At 42.0% G+C, this 14,248-nt stretch overlaps 1 protein-coding gene across 1 annotated transcript in view; it reads left to right on the plus strand.

Annotated features, from left to right (window-relative positions):
* Positions 1–14,248, plus strand: part of dnah2 (dynein, axonemal, heavy chain 2) — a 66,200-nt gene that overhangs the window by 47,580 nt on the left and 4,372 nt on the right. Inside the window, 15 exon segments of the mRNA XM_038730481.1 lie at positions 1,074–1,224; positions 1,365–1,513; positions 1,688–1,821; positions 2,554–2,698; positions 2,924–3,123; positions 3,307–3,433; positions 3,751–3,937; positions 4,361–4,509; positions 4,677–4,860; positions 5,072–5,262; positions 5,467–5,658; positions 6,041–6,225; positions 6,944–7,178; positions 10,673–10,824; positions 11,173–11,287. Of these exon segments, the coding sequence (XP_038586409.1) occupies positions 1,074–1,224; positions 1,365–1,513; positions 1,688–1,821; positions 2,554–2,698; positions 2,924–3,123; positions 3,307–3,433; positions 3,751–3,937; positions 4,361–4,509; positions 4,677–4,860; positions 5,072–5,262; positions 5,467–5,658; positions 6,041–6,225; positions 6,944–7,178; positions 10,673–10,824; positions 11,173–11,287 (2,496 nt within the window).

Consider the following 14,248-nt stretch of genomic DNA (forward strand, 5'->3'; position numbering starts at 1 on the left):
TTTAAGAAGGGACTTAAAAGAGTTCACTGACTCAGCCGACCTGATTTCCTCAGACGGGCTGTCCCAGAGCCTCGAGGCCCTGACAGCAAACGTTTTGTCCCGTTTAGTTTTCAGTCGAGACTCTGGAACAGACAAAAGACCTCTGCCACAGCATCTAAAGGCATGTGCTGGTGCGTATGGGACTAAAAGGTCAGAGATATAACAGGGCGAGAGGCCATGAAGAGCTTTTAAAGCAATTATATATATTGTTATACTGTAGAGAATTATGCAGTTGAATGCCATTACTTCTGTCAAACACCAGTCACGTTGTGAAATCTACAGCAAAACCCAATGTATTTTTCTATTTAAATTAATTAATATAAATTCATCTAAAACAGCAGGTTACTGACTAAGTTCACCATGTTTATTAGATTGGAATAATGAAATTATACGTGGCCTTGCTTTCTAAATCACTGTTCATCAGCCATTGAAAAACCCATATTGGTCGACCACTACTGTAAAACTGCTTCTTGAAACTGACCCAAAGCTTTCTCTCATAATGGGGAGGAAAATATAACATCATACTATCTTCTGCTTTTCCTGCTCAAGGCATATTCACGTTACAGCAGATAAACAAGGGTTTTGACCTGCATGTTCAGTGACGCAGTATTTCCAACTCTGGAACTCCTAATAGTGCTGTACTAAATGGCGCCACCTTAGCTACATTGATAATGTTTTTTTGTTTGTTTGTTAGTGGTTTTTTTTTTTTACATTGCTATGGTTACTAGCAGTAGATTCCTGCGTTTCAGAGATTCAGACTTTTTCAGTGTTTTTGTAACAAACCTGGTAGCTGCATCTGTATGCTGTGAAGTGAAGTGAATATGTTTTTTTTGTCTGGTCTTAATATAAGGCCAATTTTTTATTGTACAGTTCTGGCCTTCATTTCAAGCAGTGGTGAACAGCAATTGGCTGTGCATCTTTTGGCCGACCCAAAAGACATCTTGATCTCAATGAGACTACCTGATTAAATAAAGGCGATACATAATGTATTTCTCTTTCTGTCCTCCTGTGTGTATGTGTGTCCACATGTGCAGGGTCTGAAAATAATTGACTTTCAAATGGCAGACTACCTGCGGGTGCTGGAGAATGCCATCCAGTTTGGGAATCCTGTTTTGCTGCAGAATGTCCAGGAGGACTTGGACCCCTCTCTCAACCCAGTTCTCAACAAGTCCCTGACACGGATAGGTCAGATACACACACAACCACACAGACACACACAAAGTAAAATACCAACTGCTAAAGGTTTCTCTTTATCTTCAGCTAAATTTGAGGGCTGCCTGAATCCATTGTGTTTATGGGTGTACATTTGTGTGGGCTTTCTCCAGGCGGGCGACTGCTGTTGAAGCTTGGTGATAAGGAGGTGGAGTACAGTCCAGAGTTTCGTTTCTACATCACCACCAAGCTGTCTAACCCCCACTACACACCAGAGATTTCTACAAAGACCACTATAGTCAACTTTGCTGTCAAGGAGCAGGTCGGAGCGTGTGTGTGTGTTAGTGAATGAATGTGTGTTCTGTATGTTTTAACTGTTTTATATATATATACACATACACACGTGTGTGTGTATCCTTATTTCTGTGCACATACAGTTTGGGAGTGTGAGCTGCTGCCTTAAATTGTCTGTTTGTGTATGGGACTGTGTGTGCAGGGTCTGGAAGCCCAACTCCTGGGAATTGTGGTACGTAAGGAGCGTCCAGAGCTGGAAGAACAGAAGGACTCTTTGGTGATCAGCATTGCTTCTGGGAAGAGAAGCCTGCAGGAGCTGGAGGATGAGATCCTGAGGTTGTTTAGCTGACCGTTTCAGACACTGTGACCTTTCACTTTTTTGACACAGTGAACAAAATACAGTTTACATGAAAGATCCAATCTTCTCTTAATTTTAGTAGCAGTGAAAGTATTAATACCAGCTGTAACTAGCTGTAAGTAATAGTAATAGTCGTCCTAGTAAGCACATTTCAAGCAGCAGTACTGATAGTGGCAAGACCCACCTTCCTAAGAACCAGTGATTAAATGTATTGAAGTCAACATTTATTAAATAGGAAATCATGTTACTAGTCTTACTAATAGTTTAAAACTATATAACATTACTTCTACACTTGCCACTGTTAGTAGAAATCCACTGAGCTGTACTTTCACAATTACTGTTAGTAGAGCCACCAATAACACCCTTACCACCATTAAATCTCATTTAGCAACTTCACAGTAATACCACCAGAGACCACTATTACTAGCATATATTATCAAGTTATGTTAATCAGCCACCCGGTAGCACCACAGCAGCCACTGTACCTTTCTGCAGTTACCTGATGACTAAATACTATTTATTATTGAATATATTAATACTTGAAACATGCAGTTTACTCTATTTTTGATGTGTGTGAACCCTTATTCATTTGTGTTTGCTAATGTTTTTCTTGGTCTGTCATGCATGCTCAGCTGTGTGGCAGAGTTATGTTGGATTTATGCATCTAGGTTTTTTTAATGTTATATATGCATGTGTGTCTACTCTACAAGGCTGCTGAATGAGGCGACTGGCTCGCTGCTGGACGATGTGCAGCTGGTGAACACCCTGCAGGCATCCAAAGTGACGGCCAATGAGGTTTCAGAGCAGCTGGAGAGCAGTGAACAGACCGAGATTAAGATTGACTCTGCTAGAGAGGTCAGGTGTATAGATGAGGAGATTGGGGTTTTGTGATTTGGTCTTATCATAAGTTTTAAATCTTTAGGGTTTTGGACCATTGATAAGACAAAGTAAGCAATTATAATCCATCACTGGGGTTTCTGGAAAGTTGTGATGGGCGTAATTGATAATGAAAATAGTTCATTTGCAGTTTGTGCTTACATTACGTATGTGTATGTAACTTAAAGTGTTCTCTCCTAACAGGGCTACCGCCCCTGTGCCCAGCGAGCCTCCATTCTCTTCTTTATTCTAAACGACATGGGCCGCATTGACCCAATGTACCAGTTCTCGCTGGATGCCTACATTAACCTGTTCAACCTCAGTATAGAAAAGAGCAAGCGCAGCCACAAACTGGAGGAAAGGATTACCAACCTCAATGACTACCACACATATGCACTTTACAGGTAAGCTAGGATGCATCAAGAGATGCCCTTTTCAGAAGTCATGTCTGTTTCCATGCATGTATTCATGGGTCAGTCAATGTTTTACATGGACAGAGAAATTATGATCTACAAACAAGCTGTAAAAGAGAGTAAATTGATGGACTGCATATATTCAAGCCCTTTTCTAACTTTCTAACTCTGCAGGTACACCTGTCGTGGTCTGTTTGAGGTCCACAAGCTGCTCTTCAGCTTCCAGATGTGTGCCAAAATCCTGGAGGTAGCTGGCAAACTCAACATGGATGAGTACAACTTCTTCCTCCGAGGAGGACTTGTAAGACAACACAGAACACACACAAACATTGTGTTTTTGCCCTATTTGATTTAAGATAATCCAACAGGTCAAACGTTTTATTTCAAAAGGCTTGGAACAAAGACAGCTTCATTCACAATGTGTTTTTTCCAAGCTTGCCGTAGCCCTTAGGAGACAAGGTTTTTGTATCTACTTGTCTTCGTCACTTAATTTCTCAATTTCCCAGGGACAGGCCTGCTAGAGTGTGATTGATGTTTTGGTGGGTTGTTTGGTCTATTTATTGAGACGCTGATGGAAGGATAGTTTGACTATTGATTAATTGGTGAGTGTGTTTTTAGGTACTTGATAAGGAGGATCAGATGGACAACCCCTGTACCAGTTGGCTGGCAGACTCCAGCTGGGACAACATCACAGAGCTGGATAAGCTGCCCAACTTCCATGGTATCATGGCCTCATTTGAACAGTACCCCAGAGACTGGAACCTTTGGTTCACTGGCACTGAACCAGAGAATGCCACCCTACCAGGTCTGTTTGTGCTGTGGGAGGTTTTTCTTTTTCTTTGGTAGTTTGTTAATGAATTCAATCCTTTATATGTTTTGTGTGTGGATACACTATATTTATTGAAGAGATGATGAATATGTGTCTTCTCCTCTGCTATTTCTGAACTCATTAATAGACAACTGGGGATCTATTTATAGTTTGTTTACTAAGGAGACAAGAGAGAGCAAGAGTGTGTGTGGGTTTGTATGTTTGTGTGTTTATGCATGACTTATTTTGCTTTATTTCATTAGCAGGAAATCATTTTGACCCCTGCACCGGGCCATTTTATTCATCTCTCTTAATGATCCATATCATGTTAATCATACATCTCTGCTTCATTTCCAAACTGCCCTCACTTACCACTGAATCCCTGGTTGTTACCCTTCCTCTCTGTTTTTGTCCTTCTAGGTGATTGGGAGAATAACTGTAATGAGCTCCAGAAAATGCTAATTGTGCGCTCCCTGCGTCAGGACCGCATCTCCTTGTGTGTCACCTCCTTTATTGTTAACAACCTTGGCTCTCGCTTTGTGGAGCCTCCTGTTCTCGACATGAAGGCTGTGAGTTTCAGCTGTTAACCATTCAGTCCTTACTACTTCTTCTATCTTGAGTATTAGTTTTGAAGCTTTGAATTTGAAGGAAATAACATCATACATGTCATGTGTATGATTGTAGCTCACTTGAAAACACCATGCTGACTCATCCATTGTCACTATCTTCTCCCCAGGTTGTAGAGGAATCCTCCTGCAGGACTCCTCTGATCTTTGTTCTGTCTCCTGGAGTGGACCCCACAGGAGCCCTGCTGCAGCTGGCTGAGGCCTCTGGCATGAGCCAGTATTTCCACGCTCTCTCTCTGGGCCAGGGACAGGCCCCCATCGCCAAGAAAATGATAGAGGAGGGCGTCAAGAATGGTACAACACCAATCGCTTTGTGTTCTTCCTGCTCTATTATCTCAGCGTCATTCTGTTTCTCAGAAGTGTCTTTTAGTTTCAAAAGTCACTTGTGCTTGACAAAGTACTTTAATTATGCATTTCCTTGCTCCTGTTGTCACCGCGAGGTTACCCAAACACACAAAAACTGACATGACAGCCTCTCTCATAAGCACTCTTTTCCTCTGCTCAGGTCACTGGGTGTTCCTTGCAAACTGCCACCTCTCTCTCTCATGGATGCCTGAGCTGGACAAGCTGGTGGAGCAGCTACAGGTGCAGAAGCCCCATTCAAACTTCAGACTCTGGCTCAGCTCTTCGCCACACCCTGAATTTCCCATTACAATCCTGCAGGCTGGCATCAAGATGACCACTGAACCACCAAAGGTGCATGTGCTCACAAACACAGATTTGCAGACTTGCGATATCTACAATACAGTCATATACGTATACACATGATATAGATAGCAACAAATCTACATAGAAGTTATTTGTATATTGAGTTATTATTTGCCTTCATGTATTTTACAGTAAGATACATCCTACACATAAGACCCTCATACTGTTAACACTGCCCCCATTTGTCCTCAGGGTGTGAAAGCCAACATGAAACGCCTGTACCAGCTGGTGACGGAGGCTCAGTTCAACCGCTGCTCAAGACCCACCCTCTACAGGAAGCTGCTCTTCTCCCTCTGCTTTTTTCACAGCATTCTTTTGGAAAGGAAGAAGTTTTTGCAGCTGGGCTGGAATATCGTCTATGGCTTCAACGATGCTGACTTTGAGGTCAGAGCCTCATCAGACTACTCTCTTGTACATTCCAGTGAAGACGTTGATGGTGACATTTACTGAATGACACAGTGAAGATAGGGGACAATGTGTGTGATGTGGTTATGATGGAAATAATTGATTAGAATTTATGGTTGAAGGTGTCCTTATCAGTAATCTGCTCTGAATTATATAATATACTTGATCTCATCTCAATGAGAATGGCCAGTTTAGACTTCGTGAGGGAACATTTATTCCTCTCAAGTTTCCAGTTTTTACTGTTTACTGTCTGCTTTCTGCAGCAGATTTTATTTACTTTCATCATTTTTACTTTGCCCTTGGTCTGTATCTTACCTTTCAAAGTCAGTCTGTTGAGATCATCGTCTTGATGCCCCACTAGGTGAGTGAGAGTCTGTTGAGTTTGTACCTGGATGAGTATAAGGAGATTCCCTGGGATGCACTGAAGTACCTCATTGCTGGGGTCAACTATGGAGGTCACGTCACAGATGACTGGGACAGACGTATTCTAACCACATATATAAATGACTACTTCTGTGACGCTGCCATAAACCAGCCCTTCTTCAAGTGAGATACTGTAACACGCACACACCAAAATATGCACTAATGCACACTGCTAATAATTTATTAAGTTTCAGTTAACAAAAGTACGTATTACAAATGTACACATGATGAAGAATTAATGATATTTACATATTTTAGTCTTTAAATGCATACTGTCCCTCTGAAAATACATTTTTCCCTGGTGGAAGCAAACGAGCAGAGGCCACTTAAACTGCTTGCTGAAGTTACTCAAAAGTCACAGAGAACCAGCACCACTGAGTGGACAATCAGATTATTACAACTTCAGAAATGCAGACAGATGTTTGCTTTTCACACTGTGAAGAACGCTTAGTCCTCAGTTTTTGGTTTCATTTGCTTTATTACTTGCACAAATGCTGTGTCTACTCCCTTATGTTTGAACCAGCAACTCTCAAAATGTTTATACTTTTAAAAAGCATTCAGCTCAAAACAACACAGACCATACACATGCATATTTAAAGTTAAGCTTTCCAGCACTCTGTATATTCAGGCAGAGTGGGTTATAGGATGGTTGTTTACAGCTGTTGTGAGGGACAGTAATGGGCGGGTGTGTACTGTCAACTATTCACATTGCTAACTGTACATATGCAGATAAAATATGTCTAAAACATTTTCTATTGTTTTATTGCTAATGAAACCCATATTTAGAAATACCATTATATATCACTGACTTTGTATTCTGTCATCTCCCTTTACCTGTCAGGTTGTCCACCTCAACCTCCTATTACATCCCCCGTGACGGTCCCAAGTCCTCATACAAGGAATATATCTCAACGCTGCCTCCCACAGAGCACCCCGAGGTGTTTGGCCAGCACTCTAATGCCGACATTGCTAGCCAGATCGCTGAGACCAGGACGCTGTTTGACACCCTGCTCTCCCTGCAGCCCCAGGTCACCAGTCCTAGTGCTGCGGGGGCCAGGGCCAGTAGAGAAGACAAGGTGAGGGGGGACGCAAAGTGGGAGAAGGAGAGGGCAGAGATGACTAGTTGAGTGGAAATACACAACTTAAAACACTGGCATAAGATGAAACTAACAATTTTATATTTACACCATAGTTGAGCAGTATACTGAGTCATAGAGCGGAGATGCTTACAAGTCTCTGAGCACGAGTCCAAGTCAAGTCTCAAGTCTTTGAGCTAGAGTCCAAGTCAAGTCAAGTCTCAAGTCTCAAGTCTTTGAGCTATAATGAATGTAGTATCACCTGCTGCAATCAATCCAGTCTGCTTATAACACTGCATCACTATAAGGAATTCTGTAACTGTAACCTATTTTACACTTACGGAGCACAACCATGTAATGTGCAATGCAATCAAAGAGTCAACACATCCCCCAGACTCTCAAAATCAGTGTAAAGTTATAACTAAATAAAACTGTAATGTTGCATGATCAACAATAAACCTGTAGCCTGTTTGCACCGACCGTTAATAACTGACATGATGGCAGCCAGCAGGAGAATTATGTAAGTCGACCACCACAAGTTTGGCAAGTAAACAAACACTCATTCATCTTTATAAAAAACTAACAACAGTCGGAGTAAACCTCTCGTAGGTCGTAGCTGAATCAAGAAGCAAGCTAACGTTAGATGGCCAATACTGAGCTAAACATGTTTACTCACCTCAGGTTACTCACCTATCTTGCGTTCAGCGCTTTTTTGTTTGGGTCTTGTTGTATGAAGTTTTAAAGCCAAAGTTTATGATGAATGGCGGAGCAGCTGCCGGTGTTTGTTGTCCTCTCTCACGTGCGGCCGCGCGCAGCAGATGCTACGTGTTACGTAGGCAGGTTATAGGTAACTCAGGGAGGGGAATAACAGCAAGCTCATCAGACGTTTCCTAAAAATAAACATTGAGTCTGTCAGAATTCTCTCAGTCACTTTGGAAAGGGCTACAGGTCTGTAGTTATGAAAACAAAGAAATACCTGCGCTGAGATCATAGCCAGGTTGAATACCATGAACCTGAATGCAAGTAAACCAAGCTCCAGGAAGAACCACAAGTCTTTACCAGCATATTTTAGATGTTAAGCAAAGGGATCACATCCTCATACCTCATTGTCATCTAAATTACTAAAAGTTTACAGCTGTTCAGACTTCACTATCATGCCTTCAGTAAAGTCAGCAGCAGTAAAAACTAATCTCTCACAGTAGTGTGGAGTTCAGCCAAATGTTCATTCCAGTCTGGTTTAATATGTAACAATACCCTGATTGCTCAACAACAACAATCTGGCTTGTTTTATCACCACACTATTGTCCTGTCAGATTAGTTCTGATATATGATATTTGTGTTTTTTTTTCAGTGTTGAACAATCTGTGATTATGATAGAATACATTTTCTGGAAAGGGTTAGGGCACGCTGAGGTATTAAAGTACTGGCTACATTGGTATGAATAGTATGACTAGATAAATCACTAAAGGTTGATGGTGTGTATCACCCAAACTTTCCTTCCAGATCATACAGTACATTTCTGCAACATAATTCCACTTAGTTGCAACCTGAAATGAGCCACACGTTTTTAATGTTTAGGCACGTTGCCTGTCAACCCAGCTTGTTTTTTCCACATATACACATATCTGTCAGCATTGCGGCAAAAAAATTCAGCACCTTGATCTTAAACTGCAGATGTATTCGTCCCATCCTCAGTGCCCAGTAGTTAAGGGTTAGTTTTACTTGCACAGATCACATGCTGATGATCACATGTTTCTTTTCAAACACTGCATATTACATGATGAAGATTTATTTGTCATGGCTATAATCATGAGTGTAGTGTCAGTGCCACTTTAAGCCCGTCTGTTTTTGAGGCAGATCAGTCATTACTCAGTTAATACAGTAGTTAGAGCTTAAAAAGGCTCTCTTCATGATGCTAGGGTCAATATTTGACAAATTTTTCCCAGCAATGCTGAGACATCCATATGGCCACTAAGCTCAAGACAGAAATGACTATCTCTACTACTGTCTCTATCTATGCTAGTGGTCCATCTGAGAAAGACTTTCAGCAATGTAATCTTGTCATCCAGCTCCTTTTTTTAGTGGCTCTTGTGGTTGCTGGAGTGTGTGTGTGTGTGTGTGTGTGTGTGTGTGTGTGTGTGTGTGTGTGTTTTGGAAAGGATTACTATCAAGGGTCTGAGCCTGAACTGAAGTCCTCCAAGTTTATGCAGCTCCATGATTCACTGCAAATACTTGTGTGCAGTGCAGGGATGGAAATTAACATCCGCCACCCGCCGAATGCGGGTGGATTTTCCGTTTGGTGGCCAAATGTTGGAAGGCTACCCGCCACATTGGTGGGTAAATATATTTGGCATATAATATCTAGGCCTATTTGACGGTAATTAGCAGCAGACCGGCGTTCTTGTTGGTTGTGTGTCGCACTGAAATTGGTGTTCATTGGTTGTTGTTTATGTTCTTTTCATGTTACTTGTGTTTGATTGGCGTAGATTTGTAATGGGTGGGACGTTAGTGGAAAGGTGACAGGAGATCAGCGCGAAAAGAATATCCACATTTATGTCGCATTTGCTTCTTCACACTGAACAAAAGTTTGCAGCTTTATCCCATGTTAAAAGGCCTTTATCCCGCAATCGTGTGTGCTTTCACATAGCGGTCTGGCTTTACAGGAACAAGTGGTGTGCCGCGGCATGTTGGCTGTGGCTTTTTTACAAACAGATCATTCCGTCTTTCTATCTCGAGCCTGTCACCAACTTTCCTTGCTCAGATGCGGATAAAGTCTGCTCCATACCTGTCATAAAGTGCAGCAAGCCGGCAGGTTGGCGCAATACCCCCGTGGAATAAGGCAGCGTGAAAGCTAGTGTTAGGAGCTAATTACAAAATTAGTTTGTACTAGGGGTGTTTTTAGCTTTTATCTGGGTAGTTGGCGGTCTAGTCTAGTGTCTGACACTGTCAGATCTTCTAATGGTCCTGCAGTCCCCCCCAGGGATCAAGGAGAATGATCTATAGACTGTATAAAGAAATATTGATCCCACAAAAGCTGTGATGTAGTGGCACCAGGACTCAGGAAGGCCAGAAGAGGGTGATTGTAGAAAGTGAGCAGTCTGATGAGGGGGTTTAAGCAGTGATAAAAATTAAGTTGAATGATTAATAGGCATCTTGTAAGTTTATAAAATAATTTACTGTTATGTTTTAAGTACATTTAATAGCAATAATATAATTTTGCTTCAAAATCACTCTGGCCTCTTCTTTAAGTTTGTATTTGCATAATAATACCTTATTATCTCAATTAAAAGGACGGAAACAAATGTATGTGTGACATAAAAGGGAATTTATTATTTTGGCTGGTAAAAAATGATGTTATGGATATGTATGGATTTTTTCATCTACCTGCCACCTTGGCAGGTGAGCCAAAAAGTTAATTTCCACCCCTGGTGCAGTGCCTTTGTAAGGTAACCTGTCTCATCCGCTTTTGTGCAACATTTCTTCTGTGCTTCCAGGTATTAGAGCTGTTGGCAGACATGCGTGAGAAGATCCCAGCATTGATTGACTACGAGGGCACTAGGTCCCTCCTCCAAGACAACCCTTCACCTCTTAATGTGGTGCTGCTCCACGAGATCCAGAGATACAACTCTCTTCTGGACACCATCATGTATGAACTCTTTCTGTGTGTGTGTGTGTGTGTGTTTCTTTGGGTTTGTCTCAGCAGTATAGGGATATGCTTATCATATACTACTAAGTAGAAATGGACGGGTGGTCAGGTGATAAAATTGTGGTGGTTAAACCAATCACACAGGTGTATCTGATTGCAATGCAAAAATCTAAACAAACCGGTAATGTTCATCCTGTTTTGTTTGTACCGCTATGTCTGAGTGCATGGTAATTCCAGTCATGGCAACATATCCAGTCTAGGAATCCAGTGGCTGCTAAATGCCTTCAGTAAGGGGTGGGGGTAAAAATGACAGATGTGTTGCTGTAACTGAGTATCTTTGTGTGTTAGCTCGTCCTTGGTGGAGTTGGAGAAAGGGATCAAAGGCTTAGTGGTGATGTCATCCAGTTTGGAGGAGACGTTCCACTGCATCTATGACGCTCGTGTACCACCACTGTGGGAGAAGGTGCCAGACGCACACACACACACACACCACCTACAATCACCCTCTTCCAAAACAAGTTCTGAAAATAAATGTAGACAAATATGCTTTAATCCTGCCTTAATCTATTATCCGGTCTCTGCTGCTTGAGGCGTAATTCTCAACTTCTCAAAATGTGTAGGCGATGCACATACAGTATGAGAGGTGAGACTCCACCTGCTACCTTCCTTTTTTTTAACATTAATTCATTTAGCTGACGCTTTTATCCAAAGCTATACTGCTAAACTGCTATACATGTCAGAGGTCGCACGCCTCTGGAGCAACGAGGGGTTAAGTGTCTTGCTCAGGGTGGATGGGTCACAGTAGGGAATTGAACCTGGGTCTCTCACACCAAAGACATAGTCTTATCCATTGCGCCATCACCCTCCCGTTTACTTCATAAAGTTGGCAGACACACTACAATGAAGAGGTGCTGCCGGGATCAATAATATTGAGAGAGCTGCTCTTTGGAGAATTGAGTGGACTTGAATAATGCAAGACAAAAAGACTATTCTCAGTGAGGATTACAATTATAAAAAGAACTCATTGAAAAAGGTAGCCAAGCATGAAAACATCCAAGGTAAACAGTGAAAGAAATACAGCCTTTATTGATTTGGTTATACTGTACTGTATAATCAGGAATGGACCGAGCATTTCTTTGTGAGGATCATAGATAATGTTTCAATACAGACAGACAGCTATGTTTATTCTCCATTACTTATTCTGACTTCATATGCAGCTACACCTTTCTCTCTCCAATAAATATGACCATGATTTTTATGGTGTGCTGCAGTTTAACGGTGGCCATTCAGATTTTCACTCAGGACTCTTTGTGTATTGATCTCTGTGATTGTGATCTGATTAACAGTAATCTATTCTGCTCCCTTCAGCCGGTCAAACAGCTGCAGGTCTGGCCCTGTACTGACTCACTGATCTGTTATTAAAGGTGTATTTATTCATCACTCTGCCTGGCTGCACAGACACACACCTATTGTTCTCCCCTGTCCAACCGCAGACACACACACACAGTGATGGCGCTCTGGCAGCATTCCAGCTGTAATTCTGTCCGAACACTTCATTCTGGCTTCGTTATCACTGGACCTCTTTACAGTGGGGAGAGAACACAGGGTGCAGTCAGACTGGGTCAGGGGGCTAGAAAAGATTCTGGCTACAAGTTTCTGTGTGTGTGTGTGTGTGTGTGTGTGCGCGCGTGTGTGTGTAGTGTATGAGTCAGTGGAATGTGTGTGTGTCTATTTCCTTTTATAGGAGTATTGGACAGCTAATAGGGCTGCTGCCTCCAGCTGAGCTTCTCTATTCCAGTGACCACTTTCTCATTTTGCACACTTTGGTTTACTCTCTCTCTCCACTTCATCTTGGTCTATATCTCATTCCTTTTTTATCTTCCATCTACTGCCCCCCCCCCCCCCTTCTCTCTCTCTCTCTCTCTCTCTCTCTCTCTCTCTCTCTTTATCTCGTCATGCCTCATCTGGTCTAAGCAGCAACAGCAGCCCCTCATAGACTCTCTGTCCTGCTTATTTATCCCTCCATCCCTTCATCCCTGTCTTCTCCGCCCCTCCTTGGCATGGTAGCCTGTCATTAGTTCTGAGCTCACAGACTCATGGCTTTAATTTTGGCCTGTCTGCCGCTCTGTCTCCGGCCATTTTGTATCTGGTTTCTTCACAAGGCTTTCCTCTACAGTGTGTGTGTGCGTGCGTGTGTGTGTGTGTGAGTGTTTAGGGCCTGTATAGCATATGTTAAAAAATTGGTCATTCCCTCCTGGGTGGCATACATGAACAAACTTTCATCCCCCCAGTCCACTAATATGTGTGTGAATCTTTGTGTGCACATGCCAGGAAGGTTTGGTGTGTTGTGTGTGTGTGTTTTAGTCAAACAAAATAAATAAAGGAACAAAACTGAATAGTATGTCAAAAGTTTCTAATTTTCATCTTCTCACCACCCAAATGTGTTAATAATGTGACAAAAACTTGGCACGTGGCAAAATTTTACTGGTAGCTCAACACTGACAAAGTTTTACAATATTCAACATTTTCCGATTTTATCGTGTAATATTAACTTTAATATCACAAGTTATAATAATGTATAACTCCTCAAAAAGAAGACACATAGCTGCTAAAAGTTACTTCATAAGTTATTAATAAACACTTAACTATTCATAAGTGTCTAGAGAATGACTGTATTGCAGCTTAAAAAACAGCTACATGTGTTTTGGTGTAGGCTAGCTCTCCAGCTCACAGAGTAGCTACAGATTTCTATGAAGTGGACGAAACACATGCACATGTAAACCAGATAGACTTTCAGATAGACCTTAACCGGAAAATATTCAGACTGTAGATCACCGAGCCCGGTGGAAAGCTCTGAGAGCCTAAATGTGTACGTCCGCACTGCGCTCCAACAAATAGAAGTGACAGCTGCAGAAGAAGCTCTTGTTAAGTGACCTCTCTTGAAGTGTCCTTCTTTACTCTACCAGAAAATAACTGGTAGGTGATGCTAAAAATGAGAATAATTAAGATTAACATGACACACAGATGCGACATGGTGGTGCAGTGGTTAGCACTGTCACCTCACAGCAAGAGGTTCTGTGGATCGAGGCCCAGGCCTTTCTTTGTGGAGTTTGCATGTTCTCCCCGTGTCTGTGTGGGTTCTCTTCATGTTCTCCTGCTTCTTCCCACTGTCCAAAGACATGCATACTGTAGGTAAATTGGTGACTCTTTGCCCTTAGGCGTGAACGTGTGTATGACTTGTTTGTCTCTATGAGTTAGCCCTGTGATGAACGGGCAACCTGCCCAGGGTTCACCAACGACAGCTGGGATTGGCTCCAGCCCCTTCGCGACCCTGCATAGAGTTAACTATACTACTGTCTACGGCTGCAATAGTGTTAACCCAAAAATATTATTCTGATTACATAGAATTTAAACCAAATAATAA

The sequence above is a fragment of the Micropterus salmoides genome, unplaced genomic scaffold, assembly GCF_014851395.1.
Source record: "Micropterus salmoides isolate LMB-PRFRI ecotype aquatic unplaced genomic scaffold, ASM1485139v1 Ms_hic_scaffold_2, whole genome shotgun sequence".
Lineage (NCBI taxonomy): Eukaryota > Metazoa > Chordata > Actinopteri > Centrarchiformes > Centrarchidae > Micropterus > Micropterus salmoides.